Here is a 21,015-nt window from a genome sequence, read left to right on the forward strand (position 1 = left end):
AAAGATGCATACAGTATAGCTCATTTGCTGGGTAGCCAAATATTTGTAGTTTTTACTTTTACATGCCTGATTTCTATTTTAAAAATTGCACTATGTTTGAGGGTGTTATTCACTAACCTGTGGACAAACTGGTTGTCTGACAAACTAAAACCCTGAATACAGTGTTTATACTATTTAAATACTATTTATATTATTCTAAAGTTTTGGGTCTATAAGATTTTTTAGAAAGAAATCTCCTATGCTTTACAAGGCTATATTTATTTGAGCAAAAATACAGTAAAAAAACAGAAATATCATAGTAACATTAATATTACTTTTGTTTTAAATACTGTTTTCTATTGTAACATTTTAAGATATAATTTATTCCTGTGATGGTAAATGAATTTTCAGCATCATTACTCCAGTCTTGAGTGTCACATGATCCTTCCGAAGTTATTCTATGCTGATTTGCATCTCAAGAAACATTTCTCATTATTATCAATGTTGAAAACAGTTGTGCAACAGCATTTATTTGAAATAGAAATCTTTTGCTACAGATTTGAGTTCTTATTTGAACTGCAGTGCAGCTCAATATCAAAACCAAAAGCTGCTTATGTTAATTTCATAAATAGAAATCTCCTCACCTGACAACCATCATACAGTGCTGTGATAAAGGGCGATTTGGCTTGCGTCATCTCCTCGTCGTTGCTGCCGCGGAACCGTACGGCAAATTGATGGCTGTGGCTCGCCACGTCGTACCAGCCGACAGAGTTCTGGCAGCTATAGGTGAAGGTCTGCATAGCTGTGGCACTGAGGAGCTTCAGGAAGGTCAGCTGGACCACAGGAACTGGATTTCCATCAGTGTCAATATAGGAGAACTGCAGCAATGGGGAATCATGGGTAAGGAGCACTCAGCTTAATCAAAGACAGTTCTTTAGACATATTTATTGCATGACATCCATACAAACTTGCTCACCCCTCCTTGATTTTATTTCTAATGAAGGCAAGAAAGAGTGACATCTGTCTGCCTTAATCTCTATAACAAGGTCAGATGTCACACCTTGCGAATGAGCTCTGAGTGAAACAGGCTTTAGCTGTTAGTCTCAAGCATCATTTAATGAGTCAAGACGGATGGAGGTCGCTAGTGTGCACTCAAGAGAGTTTGGCCCGAGGCATTTCAGATAGAGCCGCGTATAAATTCCGCCATATCCCTTTTCTAGACCAGACATACCATTTATTTTTTATTTTTATCAAAGACACACACCCATTGAGTGATGCATCTCAGTTGATTGTTTGACAGTTTAGAAAACCTCTTTCACCATGTTTCGCAGTTAATTTGAGAGTAAAAATTCTATATAACAACTGGTCTATTTATTGCATCAGGCAGTATGTTTCTAACAAACTGTGGGGTGACAAAAATAATTTTGAGGCAAAATGTTCTAAAAAAAAAAAAAAGGTGTCTAGATTCAAACTTGGTGCTGCATGCATGTCGACACTCAGAGAGTTAAAAGATGAAAGAAAAACATTTGAAGGGAAAAGCACCTGTTTGCCCTTTCTGTACTGGCTGTACCAACTGCCCGGTTTTTCTTTGTTCCAGGCGGCCAGCTTCACCTGTATTGAGAGATGAGAAGACAGATCAGACGTGTTTTTCTTCAGACTCCAGAAGGCCTGTTGAACTGAGACTGCAGGAAGACGTGTGTAGTGTACGTGAGTATGGTTTGAGAGTCACCATTTCAAATTGTTTATCAGGGTGCAGACAGGTCTCCCCCTCCGCAGTGAAGTTGCAGAAAACCTTAATGGAGTCTCGATGGCAGCCTTGGTTTGGGTCAATCCAATATTCACCTAAGAGGGGGTGGATTGCATAGTTTTTAAATACTCATTTAGCTGGGGAGAATAACATGGGGCAAATTCCCTAAATAGTCGCTTTCAGTATTAAACACACAAAGAGCACAAACACAGTTCTTTTCTATGTAAATTAGAATCATTAAAGATACTGCTAGTGCTATTTGCCAAGGTCATGTAGTGTTAAAAATTGAGAATTCTTTTTAAACTACATTTCAATTCCTGAATTTAAATTGAAGTAGAATCAAAATGTATTGCATGAAAATGAAGATGTCCCTGTAGCTCAAACAGTAGAGTATGTCACTCGCAACACCAAGGTCATGGGCTCGATTCCCAGACAAGCACGAACTGACAAACTGTATGCCAATGCATAAATTCAAACAAATTGAAATTCAAAGAAACTACAATAAGCGCCATTTCTAATTTCCACATTCTGCATTTTTAAAAGCTTATTCAGGTATTTGATGGAATGTAGTGATTCTATATAGTTCCACTGAAGTTTGTCAGATTGTGGTAGTCTGCAGCATCTTTTACAACCAAAGACTCTGAACTGACCTGCTTGATAGAGAATTGCACTGTGCAAATTCTGTTCAGCTTAGATTGTGCGCTGTTACCTATTTGCATAATTCCTTCAGTGAACAGGCAGCATGTGCAAATAAACCAAGACGGGCACAATTAGCAGGCATTCTTAGAGAATTCATCCCATCGAAGAAATTAATTAACTAATGGGAAATGTGTGTAAAATTCCTCACCATCTTTGTATTCTAGATGACACAACATCAGCTCCTTGCATGTGCGGGCAGGACTCTCGAAGGTCCCGAGTGGTTTTCTCATGAGCTCCACCTCTGTTTTCATTGAGTTGAGTGAAGCGAACACCTCCTCCATGCCTTCTGGGTCATCCAGAGACTCGTCTGCCTGTAGGAAATCCTCCATGTTGAGCTGGACTGCTTCCTCGTCTTCGCTCTCTGCCCTGGCTCCGAGTCCTTGTCGGTTTGAGTGTCTCCTTCGCTTTTTACGTCCCTCTCTGAATGGCAGAGGCTCGATCATAGTGGCTGGTGGGCCCTAGAGAAACAGAGTGAGACATGAGGAGACAGGAAAACAGAAACAGACAGAAAATTAAGGAGACATTATGATGGCCTACAGGTGGTCCAGTTGGGCCAGCAGGTCCTGGATCTCCTCTTGCACCGATGGCTCCCTTTGGGGGGAGAGAAACAGAAACAGTTTAGTCAGGCATCCCTAAAATTGGCACTACCCTCAAAGGCCCCTGCCAACTCAGTGCTTCATATGGCGATTCGTTCAGAGGGATTATCCAAGTTACAGCAGCAGGATGCAACTCAGGCACTGACAATGTCTTTCACTCAGGTTTCACAACAGAAGCAAAAGCTCAGATCAAAACAAACAAATACCATATAAACAGAGAGAGGCTGAAAAACAAGATTGCAATGAAAAATATATATACCGACCTGGTCTCCTTTAGATCCTTTCTCACCTATTGCACCCTACCAGTGAGAAAGAGAATAAAAGTAATGAAAAACAGGCAATATGATTCTGCAAATAAATTTAAACCTAACAGGTACCTTTAAAAGTAGTTGTTGTTCCACTATGAAACTAAGAGATAATCGATAAATCGAGTGAGAAAAAGGAATGCATATAAAAATGGCAACTCACAAACAACCCAGGGGGTCCAGGTGGACCAGTCGGGCCGGGGGGACCACCAACACCCTATTATCAAGAGATCAAAATAACATTTTCTTTAAGACCATCATTATTAAAGGTAGTTAAGGGGGTATGTGTAACATTATTCTAATATATTTACATTGTAATCTCTATGGTGGCTACTGGTCATTCATGCTAACATTTGCCCATCAATAGACAAAATATGGTCATACAAGAAAATTATAGCTCAAAATCCATTTTTATTAAACATTTCTCATGAAACATTCCAACTTTTTTAATTGTCTTAGCATGTGCTCAGCAAATTTGTGATGTGCATTACAGTTGCCTACTCTATTTCTACATACATTTTAATAAAACTCCAACAAAGAAAAAAGAAAAACTCCAACAAAGGCCATAAATCTAATGCTAATATACTATATAGTAAAACATTTTATAATAGCAGAGATGTATACATACACCATCTCCTTTAGGGCCTTGTACTCCCTGATTTCCCGGCAGGCCTCGATCTCCTTTCTCTCCCATCTCTCCTGGAGGTCCAATCAGTCCAATCAGCCCAACATGACCCTACAAAGAACAGCAGAGCTAGACTAGTGCATTGAGCCATTACAGTTACCACATGCCATAATTTCGCAAACACAAGGACTTCACAATATTTCACAATGAGCACAGTGCCAGGAAGTTATGCTTTGAGAGTTTTATGCTTGGCTTTAATGAGAGATGTAATCGTTGGTTTCAAGCTGTTCAGTTCAGAAATGAGCTTATGTGAAACGAGCACATCTATGGTGCAGTCAGGTATCATACCTCACAGTGTCGAGTGTTTATGATGCTCTCATACCTTATCTCCTTTAATGCCGGGATCTCCTTTCAGTCCTGGTAATCCAGCTGGACCCTATATAAAGCAAAGCCAGTCACAAAGTTCAATTTCATTTTGAGGCAGAATTTGCTACAAGCCCAAAATAATTTGTCTTCTTTTCTTAGAGCAGCATTTGATACAGTTGTAGATCGATATGGGAGAGAAAGAAGTGGTGAAAACCCTACCATAGGTCCTGGGGGTCCCGTTTGCCCTGGGGGGCCATTTAACCCTTGCTCCCCCTTAAAAGGACCAAGCAGAGTAGTAAGTTCAAGATAGATTAAGCGGTCAGAGATATCAGTAATAAGAGTGGGTAAGTCACGTTGTTCGATATCTGCTATCAATAGCAGATTGGTATACTGTAACATAGATGTGCTTAGACTCACAGCAGAGCCTGGAATCCCACGCAACCCCTCTGGACCAGGGTTTCCAGGGTGTCCCTGTGGTCCAACAGGCCCTGTTTTTCCCGTTGGACCCTCGGCACCAGCAGAACCCTAAAGAAGATAAACATGACAGTTGTCCTTGTGTAAAACTATGCCATGCTATATACGAGAGTTTACATAAAGATTTATTACAAAAGACTCACCTTTGCCCCCTTTTTTCCCTGTTTCCCTTCTTTTCCCTCAGGGCCTACATGACCCTGTGTAGAAGGAGACTAGTGATTAGATTACAGAGTTTTTTTATAGTATGGGATTGATTCAGTAAACAATCGAATCCCACCCTCCTTCCAGGTGGCCCTGGAGGGCCAGGCTCTCCTGAGGCTCCTGGGGGTCCCTGTTCAAAACAGAATATTTACTTGAATTAGTTTCACAAATGTATCATTACATCGATATCTCTAAGTGCTTGAATATTCTACTTACAGCTTTGCCAGGTTCGCCATTATCCCCTTTAGCTCCTGGGCCACCATCAATACCCTACAACCACAAATTATATTCAAATCACCATGTGAAATTACCATCAAAATGTATCAATCTTGAAGCTTGAATTGACGCAGGTGTTGCTGCACTTACATTAGCACCTGGCTCTCCAGGGGGTCCCGCATCTCCAGGAAATCCAAGGAGACCCTATTGAGGAAAATGGATGGTGTCAGAGTAAAAATATCCTGACAGTTTTTACTATGGGAATAGTTACTCACTAGGTGTCCTTTGGGTCCATCTGATCCAGGTGTGCCTCTGATTCCTGGGGGTCCTGCAGCCCCAGGGGGGCCAGTATCACCCTTCTCGCCCACTTCACCTTTGTCTCCCTTGACATTAAAGCAACAGGGTGCTTAGTGATACATGGGGGATCAAAGACTAATGAGAAAAGAGGTAACAGGAAGAAATGACTTACAGGAGGGCCGGTTTCGCCCACATTTCCTGGATTCCCTGCTTCTCCATCCTCACCCTAGATAGAGAGCAAAAGAGACCGACAAAGAGAAGAAAGCAAAAAGAAAGAAAGCGACCATCCATCATACTTAGGCTTACATGTTTACGTAGTTACAGAGGCAGCACCCTCCAACAAATAAACACAACCTCCCCCATAAATCACAAAAACACTTGTACATATACACAGTGAGAGAGAGGTCTACCTTTTCTCCCACCATTCCTGGCTGGCCCACTCCGCCCGGCATGCCCTGAGGACCCTTGCCACACAGAACAAAACTGAGTCAGTTTCATACATAATGCATGCAAGGCTGTCTCCTCTACTTGCAGACTGTTGACATTACAGTGATGAGATTACAGACTACCGAGCACGGTCTCTGTGTATATGCAATCATATTTTATTAAGCTAAAACACCATATTGTTCAGCCTTCTCCTGGCTGAGGCGTTTATGACTGCAGTGGCTGAGTATGAATATCTCGAATGAGTCTAAACTGAAGTGGCTGCCCTGGTCTCTGGAGTCTCTCTGCTGAGTGCCTTTAAGTGAGGTGTACACATGAAGCCAAATAGATGACCAGCACATGCATACTGGCCGCTTTTCATACGATGGCCACAATGAGCCCCGGTGCACAACTCTTCTCCTCTCCCGCTCTGTGAGAGTGCTGGCGTACGGGTCACTGCCGCGTCTGTCTCGGTTCTCTCACTTTTCAATTATTAACACATGGGAGATGTTCAAAGGCGGCCATTAATAGAGGTAAATATAACTCCCTCTCAGGGATGATAGCCTAATATTCCCTAATCATTCATAGAGAAGTAAATATAACTCTTACAGAAGGATCATATCCCACTTGTTAATAATTTAACGCTCAAAATCAGCAGAGGGTGGGAAGAAAGAGATATGGGGGATGAAAGTCTGAGGAAAGAGAAATGAGGTGTCGTATGTGACCTCACAACAGCCTGGGGGCGTTTTCATCTGCGGCAGAGTGTTGATACACAGGACGGGTTCTTTGGAGTCGTGAAACAAAGACTCCTCATTATGTCTCAGTAGTACTGGGACAACAGTCCCTAATCAGTGCTAATCTACTGCCCTGTACTTGAACCCTACTGCACAGGAGGTTGATAGACAGGAAGGAAAACACAAAGACACTTACCTCTCCCCCAATGGGTCCCTGGGGGCCACGCGGGCCATGTTGTCCTGGAGGGCCCTGATGACAAGCATAAAGATTAAGCAATTCCCACATATCATTAGACATGTACTCTCTCTTTCGCTCTCTCTCCTCCTCTTCTTGTACACAATCAGCACCTTTCTCTGTGTCAGAGCTGTGTTTTTTTGTACATCTCTGACATGGTGGTGACAGGCTATTACGGGCAGTGCTGATTCCCTCTCTGTGTGCTGTGTCTGCGTTTTAATGAGGAACATCTCCCTTCTCCATTCTCTGGTTACACTGCATGAATTCTCAACTCCTTAGGCATAAATCTTATTGCTGTGGAGGGTGGAACATGAGCCATTAATCAAACTGGCCAAAACCGTTGCTAGCACGCCGCACGCGGTCTCCACCGAGAGATATTAGTGCAGCACGAAGCATTCAGCTGGATAGACTACAGCGAGGATCAACACCAAGGCTGAGTGTGTAGTCTCAAAAATATACAATACCCCACTCTCCAGAATCCATCACAGAGGCTTAACACAAACTGGTACAGTGAAAATGGGAAATTCAGTGGCAATGCATTAGGGCCTGGAAATCCCATGATCCATGGCATTCACTCATGGATGAGATGTTCCCAGTGAGGTCTTGTGGCTTTGTTTTTGCCCGGTTTTGATGCACTTCATCTAATCGTGCAAGTGTGTGGAACCGTTGAGAATCTTGTTTTGCATTCCTTCATGGTTTACGGAGCCGGGAGAAGACTGTCACAAAGGAGTGCGCTCATTAGACAGCCCAGGCTCACGGTAATCTGATTAGCAGCTGTCACGCTGCCTTCCACTTCAGAACCAGCATCACTCTCTCTCTTCTGTCACTCTCGGCTCACACGGGTCTGACACTTATACACTCACACACATGAATGATGCCCTAGTCTCACACGGCTTCTCTCACGGTTTCCTCATCTTTCACTGTATTATAGTTCTCTACTGACTCTCATCCTACAAACACAGTCCTGTTTAGAGAAATGCTATGTGGGTTTGGAACGTTGGACTGACTTAACGGGATACTCGAGTGAATGATTGTTTTTTCATGAACAAGTTTGTACCACAAACTACTATTTTATGTTAATGTAATAAATGTGTAAATGTGAGTTGTGCTTGAGGCTCCAGGAACAAGTTTGGGAACCACTGGCTTAGCAAAGCAACAGCACTCTTCTCTTTGACAAGTGACATGATTTCAGTAATCATTCAGGTTTGGGACCACTTGTGTGTAGAAGTACTTCTGAATTTTCCTTTCTTTTGGAGAATTTAAAATGTCCATTTCTATATTTGCAGTTTTTGAATTTGAACTGAGGTAGCACATCAGATGCATAATTTTAATTTGTATTAAGGGTAGTATTAAAATAAATAGAAATAGAAAAATTTCTCTATATCAGTAAGCACTGTTGAACTTCCTCAAATGCCTCAATTGTAGAGCTGGGTGTTAAGAAATTTGTTCTTTTTTAAATTTATACTGTATATGAAGAGTTCAGAAGCAAAATGCCTGTAAGTGCCACTTGAAATTTTCATCTAAAATGAGCATTTTTCTCTGGCTCCTATGTTTATGTTCAGTCATTTCACTGTAATGGCAATGAAGAGAACCTATTCATTGCCATTAAAGTGAAATTACTGAACCTTCACATAGGAGCCTAATAAAAATGCTCATTTTAGAAGAAAATTTCAAATGGCACTTAGAGGCTTTTGCATCTGAACTCTTCATATACTTTTTTCATATCTGACCATTTAACAGAACAAGGTGGAAGAACACTTCAACTCAACTATGATCAGTTCAAATCCGAATAATCCTGTGGGGTGTGACAAATTCAATTAAAATATCCAACTCAACAACTGGAAAAGAGATTTTTTTTTTTAATACTGAATTTTTCCCAAACTTGCTGCATGCAGTGTGTAGCATTTAGGGGTATTACACAGGCTAAAAAGCAAATTCATACGAGGAGTTTATGAAATGCACATCTTACCATAGCTCCAACATGGCCACTCTCTCCCTTCTCTCCAGGGGGTCCTGGCATTCCCTAAATAAACACATTTACATTTAGAGTCATACAGTTTCGAAATTAAGGTGGATTAACCCCCTCAATGAACTGTGAAAACTATGTCCCATCTGGATATAGATGAACTAAGATTTTGCAAACAGTGCATTCATGCATGCAGTCAATAAATAAGGACATCTGGAACTTACAGAATGCTCAACATGTAACAACTGAGGGATGCAGTCTTAAAAATGGCAGTCTATTTGCAAAAATGTCCTCAAAACCAACAACCTTCTGTTATTGGCTGTATTTTTATAGCCCAAACTTTGATTTCATAGGTTTTGTTTGGTTTAACTCTGGAGTCACACTGCGGAAAGATGGTCTGAAAAGTCATATGTATGTGGCATATGCTGTACCTGCAACCCTGGTGGTCCAGTTGCCCCTTTAAAACCACGAGGACCTTCATCTCCTTTAGGGCCGTACATTCCTTGCTGTCCCCGGGGACCTGGCTCTCCATCCAGACCCTGAAAGAGACATCAGTGCTGGACTGTGAACACACAAAGAATTCCAATCACCCTCACATTGGGTCACGCACACCACACTCATACATACTGGTGATCCTGGCTGTCCAGGAGGTCCTTGGCTCCCAGGCGGCCCTGGGGGACCCTGTGAGATAAATTACAGAGATATGGTGATACGTACCTCTAATGAAAGTTTATGTAATATTCAGCACTTATGACAAGATAGAGATACTAACCCCCTCTCCCTTGTCTCCTTTGCTGCCTTTCTGTCCTGGTCCTCCTGTCTCCCCCTGAAAAACATGCCCATAAATAACAAGCAGTATGAGCACACAAGCATGAGCAACTGCTGAAAAATGAGTCAAAGCTGTACCTTATCTCCGTCCTCTCCAGGTGGACCAGGCGACCCTGCAGGACCAGGTAATCCCACAGGCCCTTGTTCTCCATCTCGCCCAGCAGTACCAATTGAACCTTTCTCACCCTGAAGAGGAACAGAGGTAATTGGTCATTACTCTTAAAGCTACTCTAGCACAGTAGTAAATCTTCTCATTTCACAGAGTAAAATATCCTTTCGACACTCACCGGCTCGCCCTTCTCTCCCATTGGCCCAGGGGGGCCGACACCTCCCGTACGGCCAGGCTGACCAATGGCACCTGCAGGTCCAGCGGGTCCTCTTTCTCCTGTGGCACCCTGGACAGACAAAGGAATGCAACATTTTAGTTAGGGGAAGTATATAGAGTAAAACACAAAGGAGGAAAAAGGACAATGGAAAGAACACTTACTATTGATCCTGCAACACCAAGGGGGCCCTCCCCACCCTTCAAACCTGCAGTACCCTAATATAACATAAATACAAGACAGTAAAGATGAGATATATTTTAAAAAAATCCTACAGCATTAGCCATTTGCCTATTTGTAAAAAGCCTGCTTTCATATTGAAATAGTTGTCACTTATGTAAAGACAACAGCCATCACAGTAGGAATTATAAGAAGATATTCTCTCAGATGTGCTGAGGTATGTTACCTGAGTGCCAGGTAAGCCTCTTTCTCCTCTGAATCCATGACGCCCAGCAGGACCACTCTTCCCGGGCAGCCCTGCAGGGCCTGGATCTCCCTGGAGACCAGAGAACACAGAAAGATGGATCTATGTTTCCACAACTCTCTCACTCATTAGGAGTCATCCATCACTCTTTATAGGCACTGAGCCATGCTGGGAGCTCTATTCATATTGAATGAGCAGAAACATATGGAGTGTAATGAGCAATGTAACTTATAACTAGATGAATGTGTTTGGTGTGTTACATGATGATGATGATGATTTCAACGCTGATATCTAACCTTGGCTCCCTCTTTGCCTGTGACTCCTGGTAGACCTTGCTCTCCAGGAGGTCCTGGGGCACCCGGATGTCCCCTGTCACCGGTGGGGCCAGTCTCCCCAGTCTTTCCCTGGAATAGAAGATAAGTGAGACAGCTTTATTAGATCAGATCAAACATTCATAAATGTTGCACAGCTTCATGGAACTGAGTGAAGACCATGAAGCAGGAAGGCATTGTTCATCCAAGCCTGTGTGATCGATTTACCTGTGGGCCAACCACTCCAGCAGGCCCAGGGGGTCCAGTCTTTCCTTGAAATCCCTGTATGAAAAAACTTGAATGTGAAAATGTTTTTTCCCACTGCTTATAAAACAACTAATTACTATTCAATGTATCTAGTTATGGAAATTAATTTAAAGCCCAAGATGGGCCCTGTCCCAAATGTTGTCCTCATGATGTGATGCTATATAAAATATCAGGTAGTAGTTCACTGTGAAGTCTGCACTAGCTCAGTACTAAGGGCAAATAGTGGCTCTTAAAAGCACTTGTGAGTAATTAAATGACAAGTGGGATATACAGTGGTCTTATTTGTCATTTAACGATTCAGAAGGCTGCTCACAAGTCACATCAAATGTGTCACCAGTCCACATCAATCGCACCATTTGGGACATGACCGTGGTTACCTTTCTCTGAAACGATTCTTTTTAAAATATGAACTGACTCACCGGCTCTCCCCGTTGGCCTGGATGACCTGGCAACCCGTCCTTTCCTGGAGGGCCCTTAAAAGAAAGGACAAAAAACGTTAGAGATATCCTTTCATTCTCTCAAAGAGTTTTCTTTCTTTGCTGGTCACTTACGTTTGGTCCCTTTGGCCCGGCTTCTCCATCGCGTCCTTGTGGACCTTGAGGGCCCTGAAGTAGAGCGGAAGAAACACTGTTATTCATTTATCTCCGGCAATGAAAAGAAATGTGAAATCTCACATTAGTCTGGTAGATTGACCGTGTAATATGAGGAGAATTGTAATAGATAACACATACTCTCTCTCCTGCGGCACCTTGTGGGCCGTCATGACCAGCAGAGCCCTGTGCATAAGACAAAGAAAGGGACGTCACATGAATTTAAACACATACAGGACCACCTTTTAAAAGGGAATCTATAGGATGGTTTCTTACCTCGGCTCCAGGCTTTCCTGTCGGTCCTCTTGCTCCTCTTCCCCCACGTGCACCCTACAAACAACAGGAAGCAAACACATAAATATGCTTATAAAGGGTGCATGATTAAAACAATAGTTCAATCAATTATTATCGACTGCTCCTTTAATAATCCCTGTATGTGTTTTTAGTAATACAACAGAGATTTTACTTTTCATGAGCATGCTTAAGACTTACATTTGGACCTCTTTCACCATCGGGACCAGCCTGTCCAGCAGAACCCTGTAAAGAAAGCATATAAAAATGAGCACACACACATTGATGCAGCAGGGTATGTGTAGTTCATCGACTGCTGTACCATTGCACCGGCCTCTTACCCTCTTTCCTTTCTCTCCTTCCACCCCAGCTGTTCCAGGAAAGCCCACTGATCCCTGTGGACCGACGCAAAGTTTAATCAATTACCACATTCCATTCAATCATTAATCAACCTCTACATTTAATTAACCACAAATTAACCTCTGAAGTCCCATGACCATAAATAAGCTAAATAATAATTGTCGTTTCAGATAAGCTATTAATAAAACAGCCTCTAAATGGCCATTAATCATCCTCAGTAAAAATTTAATCTTGAAATATTAATATACCATGACTGAGACCTGCGGCTTTCAGATTTCGGTAAAAAAAAATAAGGTTATTGTTATTTCAATGATAATGCTTTACCTTGGAGCCTTGCCTGCCGGGATATCCAGGCAATCCTGGAACACCAAGTTTGCCCTACACATGGAATGAGAAGTCAGAAAAATAAAGGCAAACAAAAATAATTGGAATATAAACAACACCCAATAGAAGCAGCAATTACCTTTTCTCCAGCAATGCCCGCAGATCCAGCCTCTCCCAGGGATCCTGACTGACCCTTCGGCCCTTCTGGTCCATCTTCACCATGACTTCCAGGAGCCCCATTATCACCCTGAGCATGCACATACACAAGTTATGCCATCAAAAAATATACATTTTCTGAAGAAACTGAGAGTGGTTACCGCCGTTTTTTGTATGTTTTGGGCAAAATACCTTTCCTCAACAAGCTGCATGATATGAAGTGTAACTTGCGTCAATAGCACAAACAGTGTGGGACCACTCAAACATTGTAGTTTAATACTTAATCCAATTAAACACTTTTAAGCAATAATGATGTTTGTTTTAACAAGCACATTATTCGGGCTGAATAGAAAGACTCACTCTGTCTCCTTTGATGCCCATGTCACCCTTGGCCCCTGGGAAACCTTCTTCACCCTGTAACAGACCAAAAAAATTCAATTAGCCGGAAATACCTTGAAAATCCTCCACATACATGTGCAGCATGAAAACATAGAAGCACTCAAGAAGCCAAGAAAATCATACATCCTGTAATAAAGCACTGTGCTTTATCACTACATTGATAACTGAATGTGTCTTCTCTTCCCTTGGCTTTGTTATGCGAAAACAAGTGGATTATGTTTTTTCTCTTACCTTCTCCCCCTTGCTACCCTTCAGTCCCCTCACCCCATCTGCGCCCTGTTAGAAAATAATAAAATATATCAGTGTGTGCCGCAGGGATCTATGCACATCTCCAAACCTCAGGTAGGAAACGTTCACCTGAAAGGCAGAATCAAAGATAGGATGTCTTGACATGAATACCAGCACTGACTGTTTAAAGTAATAAAAGTCAAGGCTTACAAAATGCTGGAGGTCAGACATACAGCAACAAATAAAAACACCATTGTGACAGAATATAGACACAGACGATAATAATCTGGATGACACCTTCAGAGTAGATTTATGTGGTATCAGGATAAATCCATTTTTTATTCCTTGACCACATGCTGAAGGCATCACACACTTCCACACAAACAAGCCCAGACAGGTTTCGTTTTCCTCCTTGTTGCGTTTTCGACTGTCCATCACGAGTGCTGTGCACTGTCGAGGTTTTTACCGGGGAGAATTAAACTGGTCTACCTGAGCCAGTTGTCTGCCATTCACCCACAGTCGGACTGTCAATCAAAAGTCCGCCATCCTAGACAGGATGTCTTTGAGTGGCTTTGGAGTTAACCGTACAAGCTGCGATCTCAAAACTGCTCACCTTGACTCCACGGGGCCCGGGATATCCAACCGGCCCTTGTGCTCCTGATAAACCCTGAATAGAAAAAGAGACAATGTTAGTTTAGTGAAGGGGAAAGCACTGCACTAACAATACCCTGTCATTTATCTACGATTAAACTATTGCGGCCCATGTGTGCCAACGACAATGCGTTAGCATGAATGCTTGGTGATGATGACGCAGCACAAGGGTACATTGGTGAAAACGAAACAATGACTGCACAATGGCGATGGCTTGATTCAAGTGTGCAATTACTGCGATAGCGCACACATAAAAGCACGCCGTTATGCTTTGTGAACGGTGATAATTTAGCGACTGCAGCTGGAGCGCCTGTAACAAAAGGCTTCAGACAGAGGGGACCATGAACAGGGCAGTGCTTTTCTGCGTGGTGGCGCATTTAGACTCTTGGCTCTCTCTGTTTCCTCTTCAAATTTTCACCGCTTATTCAGGTCAGTGGAGCAGCAATGTGTGTGTGTGTGTGTGTGTGATTGTAACCCACCTGGTGTCCTTTCTCCCCAGGGGGTCCCTCTCTTCCAGGATGACCCTGTGATTTGAACAGGATAACCAGGTGTTAGCATGACAGCAGGCTGATTAGGGGACATCCTGTTTCTGTGAGAGAGCTAATGAGCCAACACAAAGGCCAGGCCTGAACTAAGGACTCTGCATCATCACTTTTTCAGCATTCTGTGCATGAGAATTATGCTGTGAAGATTTATTGGGAATGTCTGTGATAGCGGATGAAATTCGCCAATGCGCATGTGTCCGTATGTGCCATAGTGTCCCCTGCTGGCTGGTAGAGATGCTTAATAAATAAAACAAATTAAAATTCAGTCCTGTGATAGTTTTGGAGAACAGTACTTACTGGAGGACCATCAATCCCAGGAAGGCCCTGCATTCCAGGTTTGCCCTCAGGGCCCTGTTTGAAAAAAAAAAGCACAAATAAACACACACACACTCAATATTAAATCCTCTGAACCAAACCACAAACCAAAACCTTCTTTATACCCAGCATGCCCAGCTTGTTAACTGCAATCAATATCCATAATGTGCTTAGGCATATTTGAAAGAAGATGTGTGTGCGTTTGTACGTGAGGTTTCGCTATTGATAATCTGTCTAGATTCATATGGAAATCTGAATAAAAGCACACACACTAAGATGCTCACTCGCCCACACTCAACGCTTCTTTTCAAATGCTCATCTACTAAGGGGTCAAAGGTCAGTGCGTTATTTCGGTTAAAACATAAATAAAGCAGTAGAGTTTGTAGAGTTTACCTTCTCTCCTGGCAGGCCTATAGGCCCCTGTGGACCAGGGAAGCCCTGAAAAACAACATAATTCTTCATTCAAAGGCAAAAGTGTTTGTTTCGTTCTAACAGTGCACATTTGCATTGCTGGCATGGCTTCAATACACGGTACTGGAATGTAGATAGATGTATACCTGTATGCCTGGGTTCCCCTGTTGACCTGGAGGTCCAGGCTCACCAGGTGGTCCCTGTAAAATGGTGAAAATGTAATCAGTTTTGTGTGGTAATGATCATACTATTTTTAAAGACATTAGTTTAGGATGTCTTCAAGTCCTCCTGGGAAGTTTCTACTTGGTTTGCATGTCTAATTATGACTGTGTGCGTTCAAGTTATTTAAAATGGACATTGTGGGCTATTTCATTTTTATTTCTTTATTTCACTTTTTTAAACAAAAAGATTTGTTGGTCTAGTACCACAAAATCAAGGGCAAAGGATCTGCATTATTGGTGCTTTAAAGGGATAGTTCACCCAAAAATGAAAATTCTGTCATTAATTACTCACCCTCATGTCGTTCTAAACCCGTAAGGCCTCCGTTCATCTTCGGAACACAAATTAAGATATTTTTGATGAATTCTGAGAGCTCTCTGACCCTCCCATAGATAGCAATGTAATTACCACGATCAAGGTCCAGAAACGTACAAAAAGTATTCTCGTAGCTTCATAAAATGACGGTTGAACCCCTGATGTCACATGGATTATTTTACCGATGTCCTTGCTACGTTTCTGGACCTTGATTGTGGTAATTACATTGCTATCTATGGGAGAGTCAGACAGCTCTCAGAATTCATCAAAAATATCTTAATTTGTGTTCCGAAGATGAACGGAGGGAGGTCTTAGAGGTTTGGAACAACATGAGGGTGAGTAATTAATGACATAATTTTCATTTTTTGGTGAACTAACCCTTTAAGTATGCGTTTTAGCTCTCTCCAGCTGTCACTGAGAACCATGGGAAATATATTTTTGTTGTGCTGGGTTGTTGCCTCATAAACTGGCTAAATGAGTAGTATTTTCTGTCGAGCTTTATAGCTGATTTTAATCAACAGTACACAAAGTGCATACAAACTAAACCGTAAACCAACAGGACAAAAACAACCCACAGTTTGTAAAAACAACAAATAATGTGTTGAGAGTTACACACTGAGAATGAGAGACTTACCCATATGGGTAATGACCAACATATCCATATACTTTCATTGTAAGTGCATTTCTGTCAACACATTTCTTTGTAAAAACTGTGGAATGAGTCCAAATTTTCTGTGGTAAGCCACAGATGTTGTCAATAAAGCTTAAGTTGTTTTTAACTCCTTTAATTATAACCAATATCAATTAGCTTCTCTTGTGATTCTTTAATTGACACACCCCCAACTCTGAAAATTGGGGCTCAAAGAAAATCTCGAGTTCCCACTAGTAATTAAACCATTGTGGTGTCATTCATTTGCAATCATCTTGTAAATACTATCATTACAACATGACTTAACGGCAGCATATGTCAGTTGAAAGGATGCAGGCCTGAAGTAACTTTGCTCTGCAGTTCTCAAGGGATCTGTTACCCTGTCTCCCAGTGCAACAGACCCTCTACGGGTTATTTCTCAATAGTTATATCTGACATGTTGTTTTGAACAACCATACTAAACCTCCCAATGCTCTATTCTGGGATTTATTGGTCTGCAGACATTGTGTAATACATGCATGGGAAACTTCATAATAGACCCACCAAGTTGCCCTTTGCCCCTTGAACACCATCGACGCCTTGAATTCCCTAAAAGCAAAACACAAGGTTTTGTTTCACAAAAACTCAGCAGTTAAACATTTCAATAACACCACAGCACCTCTATTCATGTTGTGCATGAAAACTAGCCATTATGTAAATATGATGGATGGGCAATTGTCTTACCTGCTGCCCAGGTGGACCAGGTGGCCCTCTTGGCCCCACAAGTCCTCTTAGCCCCTGTACAGAAAAACAATCAGAAACTCATCAGAAACTCCCATTAACGTTATGAAGGTCAAGTGTGTTAATGATCGAACAGTATATCACTACAGATTACAGCTGGTTTATGCACAAGGGTGTTTATGCACATCTGTGCTAATGTGTATGCGAACATGTGTGTAAACCTCCTCTTTCCTCTAGTGTGTGTGTGTGTGTGTGCGTGTGTGTTTTGTTTTTGTCAGTCTTGGTCTTTGTACACCGGCCAAGCCACCTGTTCCAGAGCCACATCTGTGATCTCCAGGGAGGTGATTGATATGGAAATATAATCTTGCAGGCCAGGATTTCATCTCTTCCCTTCACCAATCTCCCAGCTCATCTATCTCCATCCCCGCATTTATCTCCACAGCATCTCTCTCTCTCGGCAGGCACCGCGCCGTAATGGTGCTTAAGTCCCTTACTACTCTAGGTGATCCATTTAAACAGCCAGAGCCCCAATGGATCACAGCTCACCTGCCGAGACTTAAATGGCGCTTGAGCCACCGTTAATCAGGCTGTGCCAAGCAGGAACACGGGCCTGCCCATGGGATGTCAGAGACGTGTATGTGTTTATGCGCCCATGTGCATGTGTATCTGTCTGTGGGTTGGGTCGTGTCACTCACAGGTTCTCCCGGTTGCCCTCTTGGTCCAACAGGTCCATCCGAACCCTGTAATAGGAAATGTCAATCAACAAGTTTGCCAATATAATCATCTTCATTGCGGTAGAAAAAATAAGTGAGATCCGGCCTTTGGTCTTTTGAGAAAGGATGTCAGAAGGGTTATGTATGCAAAAATATTCCCATTCTTGAAAGCTGTGATCAATGTGAATCGCTGCTGCATACATTTTTCAACTTTGCATAATGAGAACATCCCACACAGTGCACGGCTTGTCTCTTTCATGCGATTTGTGAGTACACACCTGAGGCAGTGCAGGGGATCTTTAAACGGATTATTAGTAATCTGATAAAAGACTCATTTAGGGGGTTGCACAAAGCTCCGAAAAACAGGATAGAAGGAAAGGCAAATCTGTGTTACCTTATGACCGGGCTCTCCAGGTGGACCATGGGGTCCTGGTTTTCCTCTGTCTCCCTGAGGAATGTTCACATGAGAGTCACATTTAAGATACGGCACACGATATGAATTCTAAATTAGATCTATTAAAAGTGAAGCGGAGCGTTTAGACACATCTAAGAGAAACTCTCAAGTGAGCAGTAAACAGACTGTGTGATTTGATTAAGCAATTTGGTGTTCTCTACGCACTCTATGTCCTTTGTTCCCTGGAAGACCAGGTAGTCCATCAAAGCCCCTGTCACCCTGCAAAAAAGACAGAGATCCATGAGCAAGATCGACAAAGCTGTCTTTTCAAACACACTCCAGCAGCACACTTCATTAGCTAAACAGAACTCGTGTTCTTTCACAATGTCATATGCTGTGCTTCAAACACACAAACGCACAGACGTGAGCAGTGACTACGGGGCAGAGGTGTGTGTGGCATGTGGCAGGGTTTGACAGGCCGCCTCAGAGGAACCTTCCCATCTGCTGCGATTCTCAGCCTGCATCCGGTGCTGGGACTCGGAGAGCTGCGGGAGTACCTCACACTTCCTCATCAAACACGCTGCTGTTGTGCTAAATAGCTCTGCGTGATTTATTTACTGACGGGTCCTGCAGCTGGACAGGGCTGAATGCTTGCTATTGTCAGCGCACACAATAAAACACAGCTCTCAATAGCAAACAGTTCCATCAATGACCAGAACTATTAGGGTCAAATTAAAAAGTTTCCGGTGTTCCCATTTAGCTCTGGCAGCTGAATCTACAATTTGAGTACATACACACACAAGCTAATCACACACAAAAGCTGGATATTTGTGGTGATTTGCCATGTAAAACTCACCAACATATGCTGCGGGAATGAGTCCTAAAACCCAGAAATGACCATTTTTGCAATTCTGGTTATATCGGCCTGAAGTCAGTGGGTTTTTGTAATGGGTTTTTGGTTAAATGCCTAAAATATGGTCTGTGGTTCACACAAGCCTAAAATATTTTCATGTTTATTCTGCCAAATAAATTACTTCAATAGTACCTCACTCATGATTTTTGATCATGGTCTTGAAAATGGTGGTCGCTAAAAAGTGGCCAAATGGGAGTACAGAATAGTGTTTCGTTAATGAAAACTATGATGAAAAATGTTCGTTGACAAGCTTTTTTCCCCTGACTACAATGAGACTATGACGAGACGACAATAAGGTCAATAAACAATAACTGTGACTATATCAACATGCAATATCATTGATAAAAGACAAGACTGAAATGTATTTTAAAAAATATAAACTATACCAAAATCCCTTTTTATTTTTGTCAAAAAAAGGAGACAAAATATTATTGCGGACTGCTGTACATGCCTCTACTTCATAAGCTTTCATGTCTACGGTTGCCAGAGTTCAAATTCCCAAATTATGGCTCGTTTCCACTCAGCGGTACGGTACAGTACAGTTCAGTACAGTACGATTCGGTACGGGTAACCCTGATCCAGCTTGTGTTTCCACTGCCAATAGTACCCTTCTTGATAGGCGTGGTGTATGCCGGAAAGTAGCGATCGACGATGAACCGCGACAATAAGCACAACTCTGCCTCTTTTTGTTAAATGTCAGTTTTAATGAACAATAATAGCCATTATAAAAGTATAAGTACAAATATAAGGCTTATATAAGAGGAAATAAAGACAAAAGCAAACAATTCAGTCAAACGTATGCTACAAAATCAGCACTGTACCGTAGGTAAAGTTCAAAATAAATATATAAAGTTAAACATAACTGCGGATACATGAGCACTGAGTGCCCGGTGATCGCCTGGAGCTCCGAATTTGGCATAGAAAATATTCAAATAGGTGCTATCTTTATAAATAAACCACAGATTTGAGCTTTAAACAATTACATTCTCGTCTGAAAAACTCTAAAAACGACACTTCATGACACAATAACAGTAATATTTAGAAAATTACACGGGTTTTTGGGCAATGACGTTTCACAAGTCCACAAGAACACATATTGAGAAACGGCTATTGTCTGTGTGAAAATATAAAATTATAAAATACACGGCTATATTTTTGTGTTTGCACACTCTGATGTAAATAAGCCCAACACTCATGGACAGCAAAGCGGAACGAGGGAAGGACGCTTTATCCCCTTGTATAACGCAAAAGTGACGATTCTAGTCAACCAGTCAACATTCTGCGGTGAGTTTAGCTCCACCCTTTTAGTACCCTCAAGTGACGATTCTAGTCAACCAATCAACGTTCTGCAGTGAGTTTAGCTCCACCCTTTTGGTACCCTTTGCTGTGCTAGGTACCCCAGCGGAAGGGTACCAAAAAAGTGGTACGGTTCGCTATTTTGGTACCATTCACAACTTCTGACAGTGGTAACGGAAATAATTGTGTACCGTACTGTACCGTACCGAACCGTACCGCTCAGTGGAAATGAGCCATTAGAGCTTCTCTGTTAAAAAGACACATTTTTTTGTTTTGCTTAATTTTACAATCTGGCAACCATGTGCACGCACTTGCTCTTTTTTGTTTGTTTTTACCAGTTTTCATAATGTAGACAGATAATACTTTATATATTAAATAGCCTACAATAAATCAGTACACTAGATTAGGTAAAATAAACCATGCAAGTCCACATTCTATTTCTATTGATTTGTGTTTATTGACCAAAGTGCAATGCCTGAAATGTAAAAACAAATTCATCAACAATATTGC

General features: G+C 42.0%; 1 protein-coding gene across 1 annotated transcript in view; it reads right to left on the reverse strand.

Annotated features, from left to right (window-relative positions):
* Nucleotides 1-21,015, reverse strand: part of LOC107672483 (collagen alpha-1(XI) chain-like) — a 56,598-nt gene that overhangs the window by 2,935 nt on the left and 32,648 nt on the right. Inside the window, exons 18-66 of the mRNA XM_016465693.1 lie at nt 18,522-18,575; nt 18,297-18,350; nt 17,885-17,929; nt 17,193-17,246; nt 17,013-17,057; nt 15,433-15,486; nt 15,269-15,313; nt 14,858-14,911; nt 14,495-14,539; nt 13,978-14,031; nt 13,368-13,412; nt 13,098-13,151; nt 12,721-12,828; nt 12,582-12,635; nt 12,239-12,292; nt 12,099-12,143; nt 11,883-11,936; nt 11,748-11,792; nt 11,568-11,621; nt 11,436-11,489; nt 10,978-11,031; nt 10,735-10,842; nt 10,421-10,510; nt 10,179-10,232; nt 9,979-10,086; nt 9,770-9,877; nt 9,636-9,689; nt 9,491-9,544; nt 9,295-9,402; nt 8,867-8,920; nt 6,859-6,912; nt 5,916-5,969; nt 5,678-5,731; nt 5,484-5,591; nt 5,359-5,412; nt 5,209-5,262; nt 5,069-5,122; nt 4,935-4,988; nt 4,735-4,842; nt 4,537-4,590; nt 4,334-4,387; nt 3,955-4,062; nt 3,490-3,543; nt 3,285-3,320; nt 2,963-3,016; nt 2,574-2,883; nt 1,709-1,821; nt 1,522-1,590; nt 624-857 (exon numbers count right to left, since the gene is read on the reverse strand). Of these exons, the coding sequence (XP_016321179.1) occupies nt 624-857; nt 1,522-1,590; nt 1,709-1,821; nt 2,574-2,883; nt 2,963-3,016; nt 3,285-3,320; nt 3,490-3,543; nt 3,955-4,062; nt 4,334-4,387; nt 4,537-4,590; nt 4,735-4,842; nt 4,935-4,988; nt 5,069-5,122; nt 5,209-5,262; nt 5,359-5,412; nt 5,484-5,591; nt 5,678-5,731; nt 5,916-5,969; nt 6,859-6,912; nt 8,867-8,920; nt 9,295-9,402; nt 9,491-9,544; nt 9,636-9,689; nt 9,770-9,877; nt 9,979-10,086; nt 10,179-10,232; nt 10,421-10,510; nt 10,735-10,842; nt 10,978-11,031; nt 11,436-11,489; nt 11,568-11,621; nt 11,748-11,792; nt 11,883-11,936; nt 12,099-12,143; nt 12,239-12,292; nt 12,582-12,635; nt 12,721-12,828; nt 13,098-13,151; nt 13,368-13,412; nt 13,978-14,031; nt 14,495-14,539; nt 14,858-14,911; nt 15,269-15,313; nt 15,433-15,486; nt 17,013-17,057; nt 17,193-17,246; nt 17,885-17,929; nt 18,297-18,350; nt 18,522-18,575 (3,543 nt within the window). The remainder of the gene's footprint in view (nt 1-623; nt 858-1,521; nt 1,591-1,708; nt 1,822-2,573; nt 2,884-2,962; nt 3,017-3,284; nt 3,321-3,489; nt 3,544-3,954; nt 4,063-4,333; nt 4,388-4,536; nt 4,591-4,734; nt 4,843-4,934; nt 4,989-5,068; nt 5,123-5,208; nt 5,263-5,358; nt 5,413-5,483; nt 5,592-5,677; nt 5,732-5,915; nt 5,970-6,858; nt 6,913-8,866; nt 8,921-9,294; nt 9,403-9,490; nt 9,545-9,635; nt 9,690-9,769; nt 9,878-9,978; nt 10,087-10,178; nt 10,233-10,420; nt 10,511-10,734; nt 10,843-10,977; nt 11,032-11,435; nt 11,490-11,567; nt 11,622-11,747; nt 11,793-11,882; nt 11,937-12,098; nt 12,144-12,238; nt 12,293-12,581; nt 12,636-12,720; nt 12,829-13,097; nt 13,152-13,367; nt 13,413-13,977; nt 14,032-14,494; nt 14,540-14,857; nt 14,912-15,268; nt 15,314-15,432; nt 15,487-17,012; nt 17,058-17,192; nt 17,247-17,884; nt 17,930-18,296; nt 18,351-18,521; nt 18,576-21,015) is intronic.

This window comes from Sinocyclocheilus anshuiensis, unplaced genomic scaffold (genome assembly GCF_001515605.1).
Source record: "Sinocyclocheilus anshuiensis isolate Anshui unplaced genomic scaffold, SAMN03320099.WGS_v1.1 scaffold1430, whole genome shotgun sequence".
Lineage (NCBI taxonomy): Eukaryota > Metazoa > Chordata > Actinopteri > Cypriniformes > Cyprinidae > Sinocyclocheilus > Sinocyclocheilus anshuiensis.